Here is a 22,138-nt window from a genome sequence, read left to right as displayed (position 1 = left end):
TAAACCTAACTTCACAGCGGTTACTAAAAGGGGGAGCTGATATGTCTGAGGGTGAAAAAAATGGATGGAAGTTTCCACTTGCAAACATAGAAGAGTGACTGAAGTTCATTTATGGTGATTTTACTGAAGACTGTCTCCTGTGGGGGAATAAATGCTGTCACATGTAAGGAAGGTGTTTGTAACTAAAAAATCCAGTTCACTAACTGAAGCCAAACCAATGTTAGTGTCATGATTTTCTTGTCACTGCCTGGGAGAGCCAGCTCACTGGCAGCTGGCTCCACCGCAGTGACTGCGGAAGAGAGCTTGCTCTCCTCCCCAGTCACCGTGGTGGAGCCACCCGCCATGTCGTGGGTATGCTGGCAGCGGGTTCTCCGCTGCGGTGGTGCTGGCTCCCAGCTTCATAAGTGCAACCACAGCGAGCTCCCCATTGTGCGGCTTTGTATTTCTGTCAGTGTGTTAAATTATGCTGCCAGTTTAAAGTCTTTGGTCAGCTTAGCCTCGCATGTCTGACCTCCTGCAACATAAACACTTCCACCATATATTATACTACTATAATACTGGATTTGTAATGGAGTGTTGCACCGAGAAGGGAGTTGTAGATGGAGGGAGAAAGTGGCGTGGAGCTGCTGAGGGGGGACATTTGGCCTGACAAAACAACAACTTGATGTTATTTGTTTATAAAATTCTTTGGAGAATTTACATATGCAGCAATATCAACTACATGAAAGGGTTTATACAGTAATGTCATTGCGCCTTTATGTTAAATTAATCACTGAATGCATAGCCTTTCTTACCTTGCACCCTTAACTCAGCAGATGAATAAATAGTGCCGTGTTTGTTGTCAGCAACACACTGGTACATTCCTGAATCTTCAAGGGCCAGGTTACTGATTTTCAGATGTGCTCCATTCACTACTACTCGATCCTAAAGTTCAGTAGGGAAAATGTTAATGATGGGAAGGAAGAGGTAGAAACACAGAGGAGGATTACAGAAAGCAAGAACAAAATAACACATGAAAGAAAGAATTAAGTAATTTTTAGTACTGTCTTCATCTGAGAAGCAAAGAAAGCAAGCAAGAGCTAATTTAGTTATTGATGGAACCAAAATAGCAAACAGTTCAACCAGAACAACTCTAATCCTCGGACAGCATAACTTTGCCCTCAAATGTCACAATCTTACGGTGTTTGATTATTTGTTAGGTTCTTTGGATCATGCATCTTTCAGTTAGTGTTTATTTTTGTTTTGTTAAGTTTACTTCTGTTTCGTACCATCCTTGGTGCCCTAGCCTAGTCTGTCTCCTAAGCTGTTTGGTATCCCGGCGTTGTGCTATCTGGCCATGGACTAGAATTCAGACTGAATTGACAACATGTAACCTGAGGAGAAATAAAAATTGGTTGGAGGCAAAGAAATGTCCATGCAGAGACAGCTTCTTACAGCAGGATGCCCTGCTATGAGCCTAGACCATCCCTTACACTATCTCCACACTTCTTTCTGGGACTCTCAAGGAGAGAGAGTCCACCCTGGACCAGCCATGCATGGGGCCTCATGGGACTCAAAGGCCCACAAGCTGAGTAAAATGTACTTTCTGTGAAACACATTTCCTGTCGCTTCAATGGAGCGACAAAAGGGGTAGTTTATCCATTTTCGTTGTCCTGTGCGGAGTGGAGGATCCGACTGAATTCGGAAATCTGCCGACTAGATCAAGGCTAAGTTTGCAGTCTCACTCCTGCGCAACCAGCTGCTGAAATAAAGAATGCCGAAACAGCTTTGTTTATTTTTGTCAGCTGTTGCAGGAAAGCTGACGCAAGACGACACGGATCGGTCGCCTTCCCTCACCAGACAAGCTGAGAGCTCAGAGACTGCATGCAGAACCTCGGACCGGCCTGCTACGACCACGTTCTGGCTGGCCGCATGTCTGCTGCTACTAAGCAGCTATCCCCTGCTTTCAACTTCTTCCAACTGGATACCCAAAGTGAAGCGAACTGACACTGAGGCACCGATAGGTTTGGCAGAGAAACAAACAGGGAAATTTAAATAGTTTATCAAGTTAGAGGTTTACGTAATGCATTCACATGGTGTTTTTTTTTCCATATATATTTTTATTGGGTTAGAAGGGTGCAATACATTAATTTACATGAGAATACATTTCACCTATCCCCCACCCCTCTACATTCCCAGGAATACAGTGAAAAATGTTAACAATAAGCAAACCTGATTCTCTCCCTCTTAACGAGAAAACAGGAGGGGAGAACAGTTACCTAACCAACAAGCAAATTACATAAAATAATAATAATAAAATAAAATAAATAAATAATAATAATAACAAACAAAATTTAGAGGAGGGATCTGAAATGCTTAGAAAACAAAATCAAAAATATAATTATAGCAGTTATTATATGTTGTGCTTAAGGTTCAACCACCAAATCCCTAACCCAACCGCTGGTCTCTCTTAAAATCCTGGCTGGAAAATTAGGAGTGATTCAATAGTGTACCGCGAGCAAGCTATTTTTAGAAACGTAACGTCACGATGATGTCACATCACGTGGTACGCAGTAGGGCAAGCTTGCATAGTCCGCCGCTGTTTCGCTGTAAAAGAGACGTGCGTTACCCTTGGTTTTACTCGGTAAACGACTGCTTTTTCCAAATCTAAAACCATGGTTTTTAAACATTGTTGCTATGGAACGGGCAACAGCGACTCGAGGTACGCTGATCGGCCGCATATGAAGGATGTTTTCTTCAAGACTGCCAAGGAGAAATGTGTGCGCTGGGTTCACCGGTGCGGTCGCCCTACACAACAGTTCAATCCGGAAAAAGTTACCAAATTCACCTACATATGTAGCAAGCATTTTGTTGGAGGAAAGGGCCCAACCGAAGAACATCCTGACCCAATTCCAGCGACATCAAGTAGTGAACAGGTAAGAGTATTTTGGTGGCCGACATGTTAATAATGAAGCGCCTGCTACCATGATAGCATATAGGCTATCATGGTAGCAGGCGCTAACATGATACCCTGCTACCAGGATAGCCTACTCAAAAACATTTCAAATTAGACAAACATTAAACATATACCGATCCCTGGACGGTGATTACAAACAAAAAAACGGCCGACGACGCCATGACCGGCGCGCAGGAAAAAAAAACAAAGCTTACTGTTCGATCAACTCGGCCCGTTTTCCGGTCTTTTTAAGCCCTCGACACTCAAGCCATCGTTTGAGCTGAAGGTTGGTGTGTTCTTCGACAGTGCGACCAGTAAACCGTGCGCCTGGGACATCGTCTTGGGAAAGTTTAATGGCTGTAAAGTTGGTCATATCGCTGTTTCTGTTGCGCGTGTAATAGCTGGTTGCTACGGGCGTTCTCTACCTGTATGCCCTACCAAAGCGGCAAAAGGGGCGTTGCTCTTGAGACGGTGACGTCACGTGCGCGGTACGCTATTAGAGAGGGGGTATGTCAGAGTGTCTTAATTAAAGCCATACTTTTTAATCATCTAAGGAGCGAGTTGAATCAACTAAGGAAAGAATGGGATTCCAAGTTTTATAAAATTTGTCGACACATCCCCTAATGCTGTACTTGATTTTTTCTAAGTGTAGGAGTGACATTAGATCCTTCAGCCAAGAGTCAGGGGACGGAGGATTCTTATCCTTCCACTGAAGTAATATGCGTCTCCGGGCTACCAGAGATGCAAAAGCAATAGCGTTACTTTCCCTGTTCGTGAAGTGTGTGGATTCCTGAAGCACACCAAAGATAGAGGTCAAAAGACTCTGAAGCACTGGCTTGTTTAAAGCTTTTGTGAAAGTATTATAGAAAGAGGACCAGAATGAGCTTAATCTGGGACAGGAAAAACACATGTGTGTATGACTGGCTGGTGACAGAGAACACCTGTCACATGTATCACTTGTATTAAAGAGTTTTTTAAGTTTAGCTTTGGAGTAATGTATCCTGTGTAGGACCTTAAACTGAATTAAAGTCAGACTGGCACAAGACGAGGTGGAGTTGACCCTGTCAAGGGCCCTCTCCCACCCCTCGTCTGACATGGTGCAGCCCAACTCCTTTTCCCATGAGTTTCTAGTCACCAGCGAGAGTGGTATTGATGACAAGATTAATTTTGTCACGACGGAAATGAATCCGCGAGCGGCTGGGAGAGATAGAATGACATCAATAAGAGAAGAGTACGAGGAGGTTTATGGGGAAAATTGGGAAAGTTACAACGAACAAAGTCTCTAGCTTGAAAATACCTAAATAAATGAGATTGTGGGAGGGAAAACTTAGTTTGGAGGTTATTGAAGGAAGTGAAAATGTTCTTGTCATAAAGTTGATCAAAGTTTACCAGCCCCTTCTCTTTCCACAGAGAAAAAGTTGGATCAAGTGACGCGGGTGGAAATAAGTAATTTTCAGAAAGGGGCATTAGTGGGGAAAGACAGGTGATTTTAAAGTGCCGTTTAAACTGTCTCAGGATTTTTATAGTAGATAATACAATCGGGTTGGAGGTGACTTTAGTGGGATGAGCATTTAGAGGGGAACATACTAAAGCTGATAACGAGACAGGGGTACATGAGTAAGCTTCCATCTGACACCAGTCTGTGTTGGGGGAGTTATACCAGGTATAGACTTTTTGAATATTGGCTGCCCTGAAATCCGGCAATGCGAGGCCTCTATTGTTCTTGGGTCTTTGCAACACTGAGTATTTTGCCCTTGGAGTCTTTCCTGCCCAAATGAAATGTGAAACAATCTTATCCAATTTGATGAAAACATTTTTGGGCAGGTATATAGGTAAACACTGAAAAAGGAATAAAAATTTTGGTAGAACATTCATTTTGATAGAGTTTATCCTACCTAGAAGTGACAGTGGGAGATTATTCCAGCGTAATAGGTCTGACTTCACCCTTCTGACCAGCTCTACAGTGTTATGTTTATGTAGTAAAGGGAGACTATTCAAAATATGAATTCCTAAATATTGAAACCTAGAAGAGGCTAAGCAGAATGGTAGTGATCGAGCCGGGATCTGTTTTGCTAGATCATTAAGAGGGAAGCATTCGCTTTTTTCAATGTTCAATTTATACCCAGAAAAGGAACCAAAAGTGTGTAAAATGTCCAGAATTTTGTCCAAGCAGACAGTGGGATTTGAGACATAGAGTAAAAGGTCATCAGCATAAAGTGATACTCTGTGCTCTTTCCCGTTCCTATATACACCAGTAAAAAGCGGTGAGCTCTTAAGGGCAATGGAAAGCGGTTCTATTGCGACGGTGAACAGCAATGGTGATAGTGGGCATCCTTGGCGGCAGCCGCGTGTTAAAGGAAAGAAGTTGGACTGTGTCGAGTTTGTTTTTACACTGGCAACTGGGGCATTGTATAATAATTTAATCCATGAAACAAAGCCCTGGCCAAAGCCAAACCTATTTAAGACTGAGAATAAATAATTCCATTCCACTCTATCAAAAGCTTTTTCCGCATCCATAGAGATTACCATCTCAGGGTCTTGTGATTCAGGCTTGGACAGTATTATGTTGAGCAGACGGCGTACATTTGAGGATAATTGTCTGCCTTTTATAAACCCAGTTTGGTCCTTTGAGATTATTTTTGGTAGGCAGGGGTCACATGGTGTTTTTAAACACATGGAGCTAACCGACGTAGCTCCCGCTAGCTTCTTCAGGCCATTGGCTGATGTAATTTGAGTGTGTTTTCATGGTTATAACAAACGTTATCTCCACAAGGGTTTCATACATTGATGGGATATTAATATTTATGTTATCCGGTCCGTTCATTACGACAAAAGTAAAGCCGAAGCTTTTAAAAATTAGCACTGAATGTCCACAAGCTTAAAGCTATTAGCTTCCGGTAACATTCACTTTTCTCGGACGCGACTATGGTTCGTTTCAAGCGTAAGGTTTGTTTCGTTTCACTCCACCATCGTTTGATAATGCTATGAGCATTATTATTGCATTAATATGGAATATTAATGTTGATCTAAAGGTGTTTTATATAACCTTAAAAGTAACCGATTTTAGCAACCGATCGCTACAGCGACCCCTAGCCTAAGGTATAATTGCATTAATGAAATCCAGTGTCACTAAAGTTTATTGATGTTTACTGAGAAAATCCTTCGATAAAATGTTATTTCATCAAACAATGTTTGTTAACTCAGTATTTGCATTGTTCTTCTCTGTTTTACTCCTTTTGACATGTTTATTAATCAATAATATATAAATATCAGATTTTATATTTGAAGATACAGTACAACTGCTAATTACTGCGTGGCACCCTGTCTGTATGTTACCTGCGTGATAAGAAACAATCCGTTGCGTATCCAGCGTATAGCTGGTCTTGGTTTTCCAGCAGCTAAACAGCTCCAGTGAAGTTCAGAGCTGATCTCCACCTCTGAGTCGCTCATCACCTGCAGCCATTCTGGCTGAGCTGCAGGAACGGAGGGGGATAATGAGCCAGTCAATTAAAGACAAATAAAAGAACCCAGATAAGTTTACAACAATTTTCTGTTTGTCACCTTGCACAATAATGCGTCCACGGTATGTGTCACTTCCTTCAGAGTTGTAGGCTTCACACTCATAAATGCCCTCATCATCAAAAGATAGTTCAGGTAGGGTGAGGGTTGGACTCTGTATGGAGGAACCTGCTTTAGATGGCATTAAACCGTCAACCTTCCTCCATCGAAGCTTTGGGACAGGACTGGACGGTTGAAAAGACAGAATTTAAGAATACCGACTGTCACAAAAAGACTGAATATGTGGTGAAGCAGTTTCCAAATCAGTTTGTAATAGATAAAGTAAAAATAAAAGCATTTTGGCTGTTGTCTTTTACTGCTCAGTCATTAAAGTGAGTGCGATTAACTGAAGATGACAAGTGAGCCTGGATTAAAACAGATTTCAAACCTGATTAAACCAAGTGAATGGAAGCCTGAAGTTTATCCACGATTGGAAATCCATAAAAGTTGCAGCTAAATTTGATTAACTCACAAGCCAAGATGGCAGGTTTAAAATCTTAACAGAATGATGGTGTTCAATTTCTACAGTTGGGGGCAGCTTTGTGCTTATATAGCTGCAAGACTGCTGCAAATACCATAATCAAGCTAATGCAAGTTTTTTTATATAGCACCATTCATACACAAGGCCATCCAAAGGGCTTTACAGGATATCAAACAAAAGACAAGACAGAATAACACTGCCTTTGAGAATTTAATTAAAAGTTTACTACACTAAAAACTGCATACAATGTTAAATTACCAATATTATGGGCAAATTTAAATCCAAATCTAATCTTTAAAGAAACAATAAGTTAATTTCAATTCAATTTTATTTATATAGCGCCAATTCATGAAACATGTCATCTCGAGGCACTTTACAAAGTCAAATTCAATCATATTAAGCTTAAGTTATTACATAGAAATAACTAAAAAATAATCATGTAAAGAACTAAAGGTATCTATTGTCTCTTATGCTACCATCAGAGCAATATGGCAGAGAACACGCCCAGCTGATCAAAATGTTCTCTTGCTAACAGCATTATAAAGTTATGAGTTACTTTTTCACCAGACATGTTTCTCTGAAAGGTGATGCTGTTTCGCTGTGAATTTATCCTTTGTAAATATGCACATATGAGGTAATGGTTGAGAAGGGGAGAGGAAGGGGGGTGGGGGTGGGTAGTTGCAGTTGGAGTGGAGGCATGGCTTGCCACACATCTTGTTTTGATTAAATTGTTTTCTTTCCCAAATTTGAGAAACCACAGGAGTTTCTGCACAAGTTGAAATTTTCACAAGAATCATGGCAGTAAAAACAGTCCAGGTCCAGAAACAGAAAACAAATGAGGTGTTGGACGAGAGCTAGGCGAGACATGGAAATCCAAAAAACGAAAACCTTCTTGGAGACTTGGCAAACCGAAAGAACACAAAAATTGTCAGAGTCCTCTCACAGAGCTCCTGACGTAGCCTTAAAATTCCTGCCATGGAGTTTTAGCTTAATTCAGATTTTGAGAATGGAAAGGACATACATTTTTATCTTAGTGAGGAGGTGTGGCTGATGCCATTGCTAGATGTGACACTGTTTTCTAAGACTCTGGTAAAAAATAAAAAAAAACATTGTTATTTTTTACTAAGACATATCATTTAAATCCCATATTAAACAGGTTTTCAGGGTTTTCTTTTTTCACCTCCGGAATATTGCCAAAATTAGAAATATTTTGTCCAGGAGTGACGCTAAAAAACTACCATGCATTTGTTACATCAAGGCTGGACTATTGTAATTCTTTACTATCAGGATGTCCACAAAATGCAGTTCAAAGCCTTCAGCTGATCCAAAATGCTGCAAGAGTTCTGATGAAAATCAACAAGAGGGATCATATTTCTCCAATTTTAGCTTCCCTTCATTGGCTTCCTGTTAAATAAAGAATATAACTTAAAATTCCCCTTTTCACGTATAAAGCCCCTAATGATCGAGCTCCATCACATGTCAGAACTCTGATTATGCCGTATGTTCCTAACAGAGCACTTTGCTCTCAGACTGCAGGTCTGCTGGTGGTTCCTAGAGTCTCTAAAAGTAGAATAGGGGCAGATCCTTTAGTTATCAGGCTCCTCTCCTGTGGAACCAACTCCCAGTTTTGGTCTGTGAGGGAGACAACCTGTACCGATCCGTTGTGGTGAAGAGAGAGCTGAGCCAAAAGGCGAAGCTCTCGATTTACCGGTCGATCTACGTTCCTACCCTCATCTATGGTCACGAGCTTTGGGTCGTGACCGAAAGAACGAGATCCCGGATACAAGCGGCTGAAATGAGTTTTCTCCGTAGTGTGTCTGGGCTCTCCCTTAGAGATAGGGTGAGGAGCTCAGTCATCCGGGGAGGACTCAGAGTAGAGCCGCTGCTCCTCCACGTCGAGAGGAGCCAGTTGAGGTGGCTCGGGCATCTGGTCAGGATGCCTCCTGGACGCCTCCCTGGTGAGGTGTTCCGGGCACGTCCCACCGGGAGGAGGCCCAGGGGAAGACCCAGGACACGCTGGAGGGACTATGTCTCCCGGCTGGCCTGGGAACGCCTTGGGATTCCTCCTGAGGAGCTGGCCCAAGTGGCTGGGGAGAGGGACGTCTGGGCCTCCCTACTGAAGCTGCTACCCCCGCGACCCGACCCCGGATAAGCGGAAGAAGACGGACGGACGGACGGAGGGAGACAACCTGTCTACTTTTAAGACCAGACTTAACACTTGACAAAGTTTATATAGTTAGAGTCGCCTAGATTACCCTGAGCTAACTATATAGTTATCCTGCTATAGGCTTAGGCTGCTGAAGGACATCAGGGTCTATTTTTCTCACTCGGTTGAGTTCTTCTACTGTTCTCCAATTTGCATTGCTTGTTGTTATTTCAATATTTAACATTTGCTTTTGCTTTCACAGTAGGTGCATCTGGTCTGGTGTTCTGTTAGCTGTGACATCATCCAGGGGAGGCAAATCATCCACTATTACCATATAACATAGAAAGCATTACTGGATCAATGTGTGCCTCTGTGCTTGTTTGTCTCTCTTGTTGTATCTCTGCTCTGTCTTCTCTAACCCCAGTCGGTCGAGGCAGATGACCGTTCACACTGAGCCTGGTTCTGATGGAGGTTCTCCTCCCTGTTAAAGAAGAGTTTTCCTCTCTACTGTGGCTTCATGCATGCTCAGTATGAGGGATTGCTGCAAAGCAATCGACAATGCAGACAGCCGGATTAAATTACCATCAAATAGATTCTATTATTTTGATTTCTAGCTGGAAACTTACTTTCCATAAGCAAAGCATTCCAATTGGGCAGTGTGTCCTGTGAGGGCATAGGTGTCTGCTGGGAAGCGCAGTTTAATACTTGGTGCGGACCTCTTTGGATTGGCTGAAAAAACAACAGAAAATTAAATGGTGCAGAGTTAGTTAGGGCTTTGACACTGAAAAATTATCTTTTATTATGTAAATAATTTATATAATTTAGAATACGTTTTATTCCCTCTTTGTATCCATTAATATATTGTCTGATCATCGGGGACCAAGATATATAAAGCAAACACGGATGAGATCTCTAGACCTCTAACCACTCCAGCAGAGAAGTCAGTTGAAGTGTCTTGCCCAAGGACACAACAACTGAGACAGCCGGAGTGGGGGATCAGACCAGCAACCTCTCAATTGCAGGACAAACTCCCTAATTCCTGCACCACTGTTGCATTTCAAAGACCTATTGAAATGTTCAAATGTTGATGGGAAAGGTGCAGTCCACGTCACCAAGTCATACATCCCAGTGGCAGAGCAGGTAGGAACATAATTCACGCAGGAAAATAGGTTTAGTTGGTCAGGCTTACACTTATTGCTGATAGTAGCTTGTAAATTACTCTTTAGTTCTTTGGAAAAAAACAGGCATACAGGTTTTTTGTCAAAGCTGAGATAAAGATGTTCTGTCGTTATGTGATTTCTCAGTGGCTACACACAAAAAAAACTACTAGGACTGTTGTAGCAGAACCACATGCAGTGATCATACCATCTGGTAATACAGTCAGCAGGCTGCCCTTGCTAAAAGTGCTTTTGGTGCTGATGTCCAGATTGATGGTAGTGAAGCAAAAGTAGTTCCCAGTATCATTTAACTCTGCTTTGGCCAAGTACAGGTTCCCAGTGACTTGCGACACAAACCAGCGTCCATCATCCTTTCTGATGAAGTTGGGAAACTCGTTGAAGTACCAGCGATAAGACAGAGCTGCAGAAAATGAAGATCAGAAAATAACACCTTAGCCAGTTTAATAAATTCAAAGATAATGCAATTATGAATTTCATTGGAATGAGGTCATGGTCGAGCAGTTGAATGTTAAAGGCATTTCAGTAGTTATTTACTCTTCAGTCAAATAATTTAAAGATTTTTAACCAATAGAAGCTCTAACCTAGAACTCACATTTCTACCAAATAAATTTGGTATACTTATTTTTATTCCTAATTAAAACAACGTAAAATGTATTCTATATTAGGTCCTATCATTTACACACACACTAACACAGTGCTTATTATTCTATGATATGATACCTGGCAGCCTTAGTCTGTGGATTGAGAATGACATCTCCCTCTACCTTACAAAGATCTATTTCATGGCAGAAGTGTGAGTATTGGTAACCTAGCGTTCAAGCACTACAGTAGAGGTAGTACCTGGGTGATGTGGAGGGGGTTGACAGGCGTGGAAAGTGCCTGCACCCTCATATACTGTCTGTGAAGTCCTGCTATTAGGGGGGAAGTCTTGAAGGTCTGAGGCAAGATGAAAATGCAGAGATTAAGATAAAGAAATATAAAATATCAAGAAAACGGATACATAGATATCATAAAGGAAGTATTAGTAACAGAGCTTTTACTCCTGACGATTTAGTGTTAAATTAATAAAGAGCAACCCTTCCAGAAAGGTATTCTTTCACTTACAGCCAAACTTGAGATTAGCAGCTCGGCTAATGATAGTCCCACACGGGTTATTGGCCAGACACTGGTATGATCCTGTATCTTGAATACTGTCAGGGTTGCTGATCACCAGGTTGCCAGCCACCATAGAGTACCGGCTCAAACCGAGTTCCATGAGTGTGCCATTCAATTTCCACCTGCAGGATCAGAGTCAGTGAAAGGAAACAAACTTCACAAAACAACAGGATTTAATGTGATTTCCTCTGTGTATGCTACTGACCAATTTCTTTCCCAATGAGATGTAAGATGGTTATGGGCTTATTTGACAACAGGAAATAGTTCTCCATATTCTTATTCGTTCAGCTTTTCCCTTTCAGGGGTTGCCACTGCAAGTAATTTATCTCCACCTAACCCTATCTTCTGCATAATCTTCCCTCACATTGACTACCTTCATCTACTCTTTCATTCCATCCATGAATCTCTTTGGAAGTCCTCCAGGCCTCCTGCCTGGCAGCTCCAGCCTCAGCATCCTTCTAACAGATGTCCTCACTATCGCTTCTCTGTACATGTTCAAACCATCTCAGTGTGGCGTTTCTGGCTTTATCTCTAACACATCTAACATGAGCTGTCCCTCTGATGTACTCACTCCTGATCCTTTCTATCTTTGTCACTACCAAATAGAACCTCAACATCTTCATCTCTGCTACCTCCAGCTCTGCCTACTGTCTTTATCTCACTGCCACTGTCTCTAAACCAGACAACATTGCTGGTCTCACCAAAATCTTGTACTCCTTTCCTTATATTCTTGCTTATACACTTTAATCAGACAACACACTTGACACTTTTCTCCACCCATTCCAACCACCTTGAACACGATTCTTTACCTCTTTTCCACACTAGCTATTGCTCTGGACTCTCTAGGTTTTTCTCAACATGTCTCCTGTAAGCATCATAGTCTACAGAGACTTCTGTCTAACCTCATTTGTCAACCTGTCCATCACCACAGCAAATAAGAATACTTGATGCTGCCCCACTCCAACATTGAACTCCTCTGTCACATCTACAGCACACCTCACCACTGTCTTACAGCTCTCATACATGTCCTGCACCACTCTAACATACACTCTAGATACAGCTCATCTCTTGGCTCTCAGGCTTTCTTCGTCTGGAAACAAATGTTTACAACCCTTTATGGGCACAGCCATGATGAACTCGTTGAACTCGCTCAGCTGACAATACAGCAATCTGATTGGCTGAGCAGCAAAAATCGAATCACGTGACCTCTTGGACCGGAGCGCAACAGTTTAGATTTTTTATTGGCTTTAACTCATTAATGTGCAAGTGAAAATGTGGGAACATTGGTGTTTTGAGATCACTACTATGTGTAGCAACTTATCCCGGTGGAAGAAAGTTGCCCCCTGACAGTTCATACGAAACTTCTTAAGGAGACGTCCTACCGATTCTGGCCCACGGACTAATTGAACAAGCTAGTCAAAATCTCTACTGCTGTCAGGTGCATTTCTTCATTCTACCACCAGGACTCCTTGTCAATTTTCCTTCCAGAAGGCATACCAAGTACTTCCCTACCTGTCTCTCCAATACTTCTCAATAATGATGAATGAAATGTTCACTAGCCTAAACAATCGTAATTTGGACTACAACAGTTCATTGGTCTTCAGAATTTTAGTAAATACAACAGAAAGCCCGTGCCAAATGACCTAGGGGGACCAAAGCATTGTCCTAATGCTGCAAATTCCTATTGTAGGGTTAAGGGTAACAGTTAAAGGTAAATGCAGAGAGAAATTTAAGTAAATACAACGTGTTAGTCTGTTTAGGAATACAAACTGTGTGTGTGTGTGTGTGTGTGTGTGTGTGTGTGTGTGTGTGTGTTTGTGTGTGTGTGTGTGTGTGTGTGTGTGTGTTACTCACGAGTAAGTTGCAGGTGGACTGGCTCGAGCCTGACAGCTGAGAGTTATTTTGCCTTCAGTCAAGCCCTCTGGGTAAATCAAACTGCTTGGCTGTTCTTCAAACATTGGCCCTCTGTCATGACCCGAGACACACACATTCCCCACTGGGAACCAAATTTCAAAGTGGATAAAGTGCATCAGAAACATCTTCTCATATCTTTTTGTTGCGAAATATTAAGCATTGCCTCATTTTGTTTATAAAATTAGATTGTCTATTTCTCTATTTTATCAGTACATGCATAATGCAAAATAAGGGAACAGCAAAATCTGGCAACATATTTGTTGTTGCATATAGTCAAACCCTGACAAAAATAAATACTTTCCAAAAAATAAAATTTAACTATTATCAAATAGGCTATCTTCGCACACCACTACACATTAAGGAGTGCAACTGTGTTGCGAACAGTAACAAACAAAATTGTTTGTGTTGTGAAAATTTTTTGGTGTTTGGTTAGATTTTCAGGTATGATATAACAATAAACAACACCATAATTGCCCATCCCTATGATGTGAAGTCAGAGAAGAGAGGTATGTTGTGACTTTAAGGCTGAAACCACAGGGAATATTATACGAAGTAGCAGAGTCACTCCCCCTCCCCAAGTGTTCTCACAGCAGGGGACCACCACTATAAACCAACCTTCTCCAAACTCATCTAACTCTTTTCCAGTGGACCATTAAGGGTGTTTACACTGGGGAGACAAGCCACCATGAGCCTGCATGGGGTTTGGAGACTCAAAAACATCTGCAGGGTCGACCAAGCTGAGTAAAGTCTGTTTTCTGAGAAACTTTCTAAGTTGTGCAGGAGAACAGTTTTCGCCCCGGCTGCCCTGTCGCCACAGCCAGACAACAATATTCACCCTGAAGCAACTTCCAACCGGATGGCCCAAAGTCAACTGAACTGACACAGAGGCATAAGTTTGGCAGAGAATAAGCAGGGGAAGCTTAAAATTGTTCACTCTTAATGTGTTTTACTGTTTTGTTTTAATGTTCCATCGAGGTAAGCATACCTGGAGCTTCCGGATTAAGCTACCTGTTTCTTTTGTGTGGATATAGTTCCTTAGCTTATTTTTATCTTAATTTTGCTTAGTAGTTTAGTTAAGTTCCTAGTAGAGAGGATTTGTTTATTGAAAAATATTTTTAATTCAGGTATACAACATTCCATAGTTCTCTGGATATTTTCTGTATTTTCTGTTAATAAATTCTTATACTTGAAGAGAAGTTGTCAGTCATATATTCCATATTTGTGCAGAGTTTGCTGTTGATATATAAAATAATTATTTTTTGCTCTTTATGTAATGCCGGTTCAGATGTGACAAACTGCATTTCCCATGATGCAATGTGGTCAAAATGGCCACCAACTCCCATCATGCAACACAGCCAAATGGCCGCCGATCGAGATAAGGTTGCTATGGTGATAACTATAAAACACAGTCACACAAGGCATTCAGCCTTCTTCTTGGTGTTTTGCCAGTCAGGAAAGGCACGCAGCTGCTCTACTCCGTGGAACCCCCCATGCCACGTGCTCGATAACTTTGCTGGACCGAAGATTACCGAAGCAGACTCCATTCCCTGTATTTGCTGTCAGGAGGTCGACTTAAAAAGTACTTTTGAATTCCCTCTGATCAAAGACTGAGAGCCGCCTTATCTCCCAGTGATCGAAAGAGGACCACGCTTTTGTTTGGCCGAGCAAAGCCTCTGGAAGCCTGAAAAAGAGAAGGAAGTTTCTCTTCTCGATCCTGCGGCTGCAAACTCCTGCGTTCGTCAAGACGCACCGGCTCGCTGAGCTGGACCAGATCCGCGGACTCGGAGCGCTCCAGGACACCCGCAAGGCATCATCATAGTAAAGAAAATTCCCCTTTTCTTTTCTTTTATTTCTTTTTCACCTGTAAGGTGGTTTAGAAGTGCCTGGGCAGGTGTTAGGATTTAGTCAAATGCTGTTTACTCCAAGGCGGAATGTATTAACTGTTGAATATTGTTCTGTTGAATGTGCATGCATTTGAAGGTGAATTTGGCTGTGTTGATTTGTGGTTCATAAGTGACGCCGCCGCGGGTCGCTTCTTCAACTCAATTTTCCCTCTTTTCCCCTCTCTCATCGTTTCCATCGTTGCTTCCTTCTTATCAGCGGATTCAATCTCAAACTCAGTTTGCGGTCTTCGTTTAAACTCCTCAGCAAGCGCTCCTTCTCTGGCCGAGGTACCACTCCACATTAGCGTAAGCGTGGTGACATCATTAGGACTTCCCCTCACGCATCTCGCAAGGTTGCAGACCCTACGTCATCATAGTCGCCATCTTGGGAGGGTGTCGTGTAGCTGAACCGTAGTTAGCTCAGCTAAAATAGCCTATGCATTTAAAGCGTCCAGTGGGACTCTCAAAACTGTTATGACTGTCAATGCTGCTACGTCGAATGCCGATGTCTTGAATGTGGTGTTTAAACATCCGTGAGTTGAACTAAGATTTGCTACCTCTCATTTTTTTGTTTGTTTAAACTTTTATTTCCACATATGTGTTGCATTTTTAGTTTAGTAGCGAGTAAAATTCCAAGGTTGTTGAATCAGAGAATTACTGTAACAGGGAATTGCCTTTGGTTAAATAAAGCAACAACTGTGGAATAGTAATTGTTTGTGTTCATTCCAATTCACAGTTGTATGGTTATTCAGAATTCAGAGCTAACCTCCTTTGGACTTAACATCTGATATTAACACAGAGACATTTTCATTGGATTGGTGATAAAAGGGTAACGGTTTAAACTCTAATTGCAGTTATAAGTGAGTTATCACCGTTGCTGGATAAATCTGATCGGTCAGAGTCCGGTCAGACCATTTGTTCCAGCACAACTGAGTTCATAACAGCTAATTAATAAATGCATTAGTAGTATAAATCGTTACAAGCTTCTAGCTCTGGCATCACTACCATTTGAACTGTATTTGTTATAGCTAAAATTTGAGTTTAATGAACTATTATTTAAATTATAATACCAAATTATAATTAATAATAATAATCATATTCATTCAGCTTCTGGCATAACACTCAATATATTATGGGAAAAGACTGGTCAGTTATATAACTTGTTATGGGAAAGACTGGTCAGTTATTTTAACTTGTGCACTTATATTATGGGAAGAACTAGCACACATTGAAATCGCCTGAGTTCACATAAAACTGGAAGCAACATGTTATGTTCGTGCTCTGAGTTTTGCCTGTTATTTTGTTTCACACACTGATATGTTGATTCTCAGACTGATCATTTTTATTTTTATTTCACACACCGATTGCCTCTGAGATCCTCAAATTGTTTTGATTCACACGCCGATTGCGCTCTGAGACTAGGGCTGGATGATATAGAAAAAAAGCTTATCGATAAAAAAAATGCATATTGATCGATATCGATAATTATTGAAAATATTTAAAACCATATTTTATGTGCAGCTCTGCCTGGACATTTTATGATATTGCTAAATTATTTAATTTTAATAAAGAACACAAACACAGAATTCCAATTAAATCTTTATTTAACCAACTTTTTTAACCATAACAGAATATTTTTAAAGAAAAATAACTTAAGAGACCTGAGTTATGCTATTAAATAAAGACTTTATTATTAAATAAAGACCAAAATAAATATATAAATAAATAAATAAATAAAATAGCCTATTTAGGTCGGATTAATACACTAGTTACTTCTCAGGTTTTATAATTGAGAGGCTGGCGCAGGTCCGAGGTTGTGGCGTGTAAGGACACAGGCTGCAGCTCATTGTGCAATGATTCCCGGCACTCGTTGCACAATTTAGGGGGCGCTGTTAGAGAAAAACTTGCGTCCCGGAACTTTATATCGCGGACTTTATACCTCGCGGAGTGGCGAGTAATTGTTTGAAGCCAGGTTTTTTAACTGCAGACAACAGCAGCATGCCCGCGGTGTCGCGCGGGGCTGCACAGCTCGTGCAGCAGCGTGTGCGGAGTGAGCGGCTGAGCGGCTTACGTGATGAAACAAGTTAGTTGCGTTACCAGACTTTGTTTTTACCGGTTCCTTGCAAGTTTTACAAATCACTGTGGTTTATTTCTGTCAGACTGGCGAACTAGTAAAACCCCGTTTTGGGACCGCTTCCTCCGCCGCTCCTTGCTGCGACATATTCACGTGCTCTGTGTTGTGGTTTGAGAGGGCGGCACTTTGTCACGGCGTGCCGGGGTCCGCGATTACGATTGGTCGAGAGCAAGTAGTGAACTAATATGAAAGGAAGGAAGGAAAACTGTTTCTATCGAACTTTTATCGACCCTATTTTTTCCTATCGCACCACACGTCTATCGATCGATATATATATTGTTATTGAATTATCGTCCAGCCCTATCTGAGACCGTGGTTGTTTGGATCGACTGGGAGATGAGGACTGGCCATCCTCGTTCGCACCTGATCCTTTGTTTTAAAGTATATAAAGAGGAGATTGCCCTCAGTCTGGCAGAGTCTGCCATGGGTTGCGTACGGACGGCAGTTCACTTGTCTTGGTTTGGGATCAGTGATGTAACCGTATATAAAAATGTACCATCATTTCAGTTTGCAAATGATTTCAGTCATCAATATTACAATTATATTTGCTGCCTCCACTGCCTCCTGTGTGCATACGGGCAAAGAGTGCTATAATGACCTCTCAGAAAAAGGTATTGCAAGGCAAATACCAACGGGGACTTAAGGCTCCTTTATGTGGGATTACTAAACCTTTCAATAACAAAATGCTGTACTTTTTCACACCATCATTTCTTTTTTTATCCATTTTTTCCCACAATTCTGGGCATATTCCCCCGTTCAGGACTTACAAGCTTCTGCATTACGTAACGCACAGTTTACTGAGTGTATATAGCTTCTGTATATATATCCATTTTATTTTATTGTATTTTAATTTTTTGTCTGCACCATCAAGACCAAGTCAAATTCCTTGTAAGTGCAAACCTAATTGGCGATTAAACTTGATTCTGATTCTGATATGAATGCAAAGTAGTGTATTAAAACTTACTTGATCAGTGGTCAGGTCCTATTGTTGCATTATTACAGATATTTACAATACTAAAATAAGCTTCATTTTCCAGACTGTGGTATGGCATTATTTCATTTCGAAATCAGTAACTTTTTGACTTGTTAAATAGGCAAGGATTTTTCTCTAGGCTAAATGCAGATTCTTAAAATTATAGTTTAAGAACGTTAGAGACTTATCTTTTTAAATTCCAAAAAATTACCATTTTACGACTTTGATTGGCATTTTAGATCTTGTTAAGAATCAGTACAACAGGAATTTAAAGTTTAATGTGGATTTCTTAACATAAATCCTGTCAGAGAGTCAGATACCAAGACACTGATGCGTAAAATTGAAAACTGTATTGTTTAAGAAATTGTAAATTTTCATCTTTTAGAAGATGTCACAAAGAAGAAAGTTCGACAATTAAACATTTTTAAAAATACAGGATTTAATTTTTTCTATAATCATCTAAACCTTGACATTTTTATAATCAAATTACAGACTTTTTGGGACTGCGATGGAACCATGAAAATCTTTCCGTTGGTTTCCCTATCTTGACATAAGAAGAGTGATGTTCTTTTACATATTTCTGTTTTCAGAGAAAACACCTGCGATTAAATTAGTCAACTAGAGTATACCTTATCATGAGAGTTTTATAAGGACACAATTTAGTTTCCAAATCCAAACCAATGTTAGACCTAAAACAACCAGAACTCCATGGCCAGATTAAATTAAACATACTTCTGATAGACATATTGTATTACCGATTGTTAACATGGAAAAACATATCTAATTGATGTTTGCAAACAACAAAAATGATGGAAATAATTTATAATGTTGTTTAAACTATTCTATCAGCTGTTGTTCCCATGTGCACACCAAAAAACTTTGCCTTTACATTTCAAATGTACAGTAATTGTATACCATTTAACAATACAGTTCTACTTCCTGATAAAACTGTAGTAGTAAAGCAGAGGTTTTCAATCCTGGTCCTCAGGACCCACTGTCCTGCATGTTTTAGGTGTTTCCCTGCCTCCACACACTTGTCTTAAATAAATGGGTGATTAACAGGCATCTGAAGCCCTTGATAGCTGTTGAGGAAGTTGTCATGGTTTAGTTTTGATTCGGCTTTTGTTGCCATTGGTTTTCGGTTTTTCCACCTTGTTTTAGTGTTTGTTAGGGTTTAACTTTATTTATTGTTTTTAGTTTCTCCTTCCCCTCACTTCAGCCTTCCCTTCCACCCAGCCTTCACTTCACTCTCCTTGCAGTCAGTCACACCTGTTAGTAATTATTCAGTCAGATGCATGTCACCTGTTAGTCTTCCTATTTAAACCTCCCTCTGCCTCACTTTAGTGCTGGTCCGTCTTCTGAATCATCCACTCCATGCCAGTCCTCGTCCTTGCCTTGGTTTCGGATTTAAGGTTAGTTTGCCACGTTGAAAGACTTTGTGCCTCACCATTGTTCCTGGGAGGTTCTGCTCTGTGTTCTGGTGTCCCCAGTGATTTGCTAACCTGACTAGCCGCTCTGAGAAGGCTCTGCTCTGTGCCACCCCGCTCAGCGTTGTTTGGACTCTCTCTCCTGGCCGTCAGCCCCTGCCTTCACCTGCACCCCGGAGCCGTTGTATTCCTGCACCTCCGGTTACATCTTCCACCAGTCATCTCCCCTTCAATAAACCTCTCAAACTTTTGTCCTGTGTGTGTTCTGAGTTCATCAATAAACAAATCCTGACAGTACGGACCAGCCAAAAGGATGAACTCAGACACCACATGGAACTTACCTGCAGGGGCTGACACCCCGGAGATCCGTGCATACCTGGACATGTGCGAACGCCTGATGAAAGAGAGGTACGCCAGGATGGCTTCTGCCCAGGACCCTGCGCCGCCGATCAAGGCCGACTCCACTCCCCAGGTGTTCTACGTGGGCGTTGTTGCCGCTACCCCAGGGCACGAGAAGAGAAGCCGCAGATCCCTTCATCGCCTATGTCACCACCTCCATGACTCGCAGCTGGCTCCCCGAGTAAAGCTCAATGTTCCATCCATCAGAGCCCCACATGTCGAGGAGGACCAGCTGTGGAGCTTCTATTACGGTGACCGGGACGACCTTCTTCCCCGTGGGCCTGCAGCCACCCCTCTGACAGCCTCTGTACCCCCGTCTGGCTCCTCCCGGCTAGGACGCCGGGCACTCCGACGCTTTAGGGCCTCCGAAGACTCGCTTCCGCTCAGGTCCCGTGAGGGGGTTCAGGAGGACCCGCCCTCTGAAGCCTGTAGCCCAGCAGCGTCCGAGGTAGCTGAAGAGATGGTTCCGCCTCCACCCGAAAACTCCGCTCTGCCGGCCACCGTAAGCTCCGCTCTGCCGGCCACCGTAGGCTCCGCTCTGCCGGCCACCGTAGGCTCCGCTCTGCCGGCCTCTGAAAGCTCCGGTCCGCCGGCCGACGTAGGCTCCGCTCTGCCGGCCACCGTAAGCTCCGCTCTGCCGGCCACCGTAGGCTCCGCTCTGCCGGCCACCGTAGGCTCCGCTCTGCCGGCCTCTGAAGGCTTCGCTCCGCCGGCCGCTGAAAGCTCCGCTCCGCCGGCCGACGTAGGCTCCGCTCCGCCGGCCGACGTAAGCTCCGCTCTGCCGGCCACCGCAAGCTTCGCTCTGCCGGCCTCTGAAGGCTTCGCTCTGCCGGCCGCTGAAAGCTCCGCTCCGCCGGCCGACGCAGATCAGCCCGAGGCCTCCGAGGAAGCCGCCTCGCCTCAGGATGAGGCCTCCGAGGGAGTAGTTTCGCCTCAGGATGAGGCCTCCGAGGGAGTAGTTTCGCCTCAGGATGAGGCCTCCGAGGGAGTAGTTTCGCCTCAGGATGAGGCCTCCGAGGGAGTAGTTTCGCCTCAGGATGAGGCCTCCGAGGGAGTAGTTTCGCCTCAGGATGAGGCCTCCGAGGGAGTAGTTTCGCCTCAGGATGAGGCCTCCGAGGGAGTAGTTTCGCCTCAGGGTGAGGCCTTAGTTGATGCTACTCCTATTTCTAGTTCGTCGTGCCGGGGTCGTCCTCCACGACGCCCGCACCAGACTTTCCTGTTCGGCCGGAGCCAAAGACTGCGGACTCCGGGCCGCTCAACTTTGCTTCGTCGGGGCCGCCCACCACGGCGACCGCCTCTGACTTTCCTGCTCGGCCGGAGCCGCAGATTGCGGACTCCGGGCCGCTCGTCTTTGCCTCGTCGGGGCCGTCCACCACGGCGCCCGCTTTTGACTTTTCTGTTCGGCCGGAGCTGCCGACCGCGGTCTCCAGGCCGCTTGACTTTGCCTCGTCAGGGCCGCCCTCCTCAAGGGCTTAGTCGGGCGATGCTGCTCCGCCGCCTGCCTCGTCCAGGACGACCTCCACGAGAACTCTTGCGGCTTAGCAGCCGTCTTTGCCTACGCCCTTAAGGCCAGTGCTTTCTGTTTTATTTCGTTTAAGCTCGGCTTTAGTTTTGATTGATTTAGAATTCCTCAGTTTAGAATTATTTAGGGGGTTCTTTGTTTTCTTAGAGTACTTAGTCTCTGTTTGCTTTGTTTTTTCCTGCTCTGTTTTAGGAGTCTAGAATTTGCCTTAGTTTTCTAGGTTTGCCCAGCCTTGTCATTTTAGCTTTAGCTCTCTGGTTGTCACGTTAGTGTACTTGTTCAGTCCTAGTTTTTCTTGTTTGTTCCTTCATTCGTAGTTAGCTTTAGTTTCATTTTCTGCTTTAGTGTTTTGATTTTATGTTTTGCCTTAGTTTTTCTTTTGTGGTGTTATCCCTGCTCTAGTTTTGCCTTATTTTCTAGTTCTTGGTTTGAT

At 42.8% G+C, this 22,138-nt stretch overlaps 1 protein-coding gene across 3 annotated transcripts in view; it reads right to left on the bottom strand.

Moving 5' to 3' along the window:
* Window positions 1–22,138, bottom strand: part of cntn2 (contactin 2) — a 118,835-nt gene that overhangs the window by 82,368 nt on the left and 14,329 nt on the right. For all 3 annotated transcript variants that reach the window (XM_036152106.1, XM_012873379.3, XM_036152105.1), the window contains exons 3-10: window positions 13,308–13,449; window positions 11,403–11,575; window positions 11,139–11,234; window positions 10,486–10,698; window positions 9,747–9,849; window positions 6,497–6,678; window positions 6,272–6,408; window positions 795–924 (exon numbers count right to left, since the gene is read on the bottom strand). In XM_036152106.1, coding sequence (XP_036007999.1) covers window positions 795–924; window positions 6,272–6,408; window positions 6,497–6,678; window positions 9,747–9,849; window positions 10,486–10,698; window positions 11,139–11,234; window positions 11,403–11,575; window positions 13,308–13,449 — 1,176 coding nt within the window. The remainder of the gene's footprint in view (window positions 1–794; window positions 925–6,271; window positions 6,409–6,496; window positions 6,679–9,746; window positions 9,850–10,485; window positions 10,699–11,138; window positions 11,235–11,402; window positions 11,576–13,307; window positions 13,450–22,138) is intronic.

This window comes from Fundulus heteroclitus, chromosome 20 (assembly GCF_011125445.2).
Source record: "Fundulus heteroclitus isolate FHET01 chromosome 20, MU-UCD_Fhet_4.1, whole genome shotgun sequence".
NCBI classification, from domain to species: Eukaryota; Metazoa; Chordata; class Actinopteri; order Cyprinodontiformes; family Fundulidae; genus Fundulus; species Fundulus heteroclitus.
The sequence above is the reverse complement of the archived record's forward strand: the minus strand, read 5'-3'. Positions and strand labels throughout refer to the sequence as shown.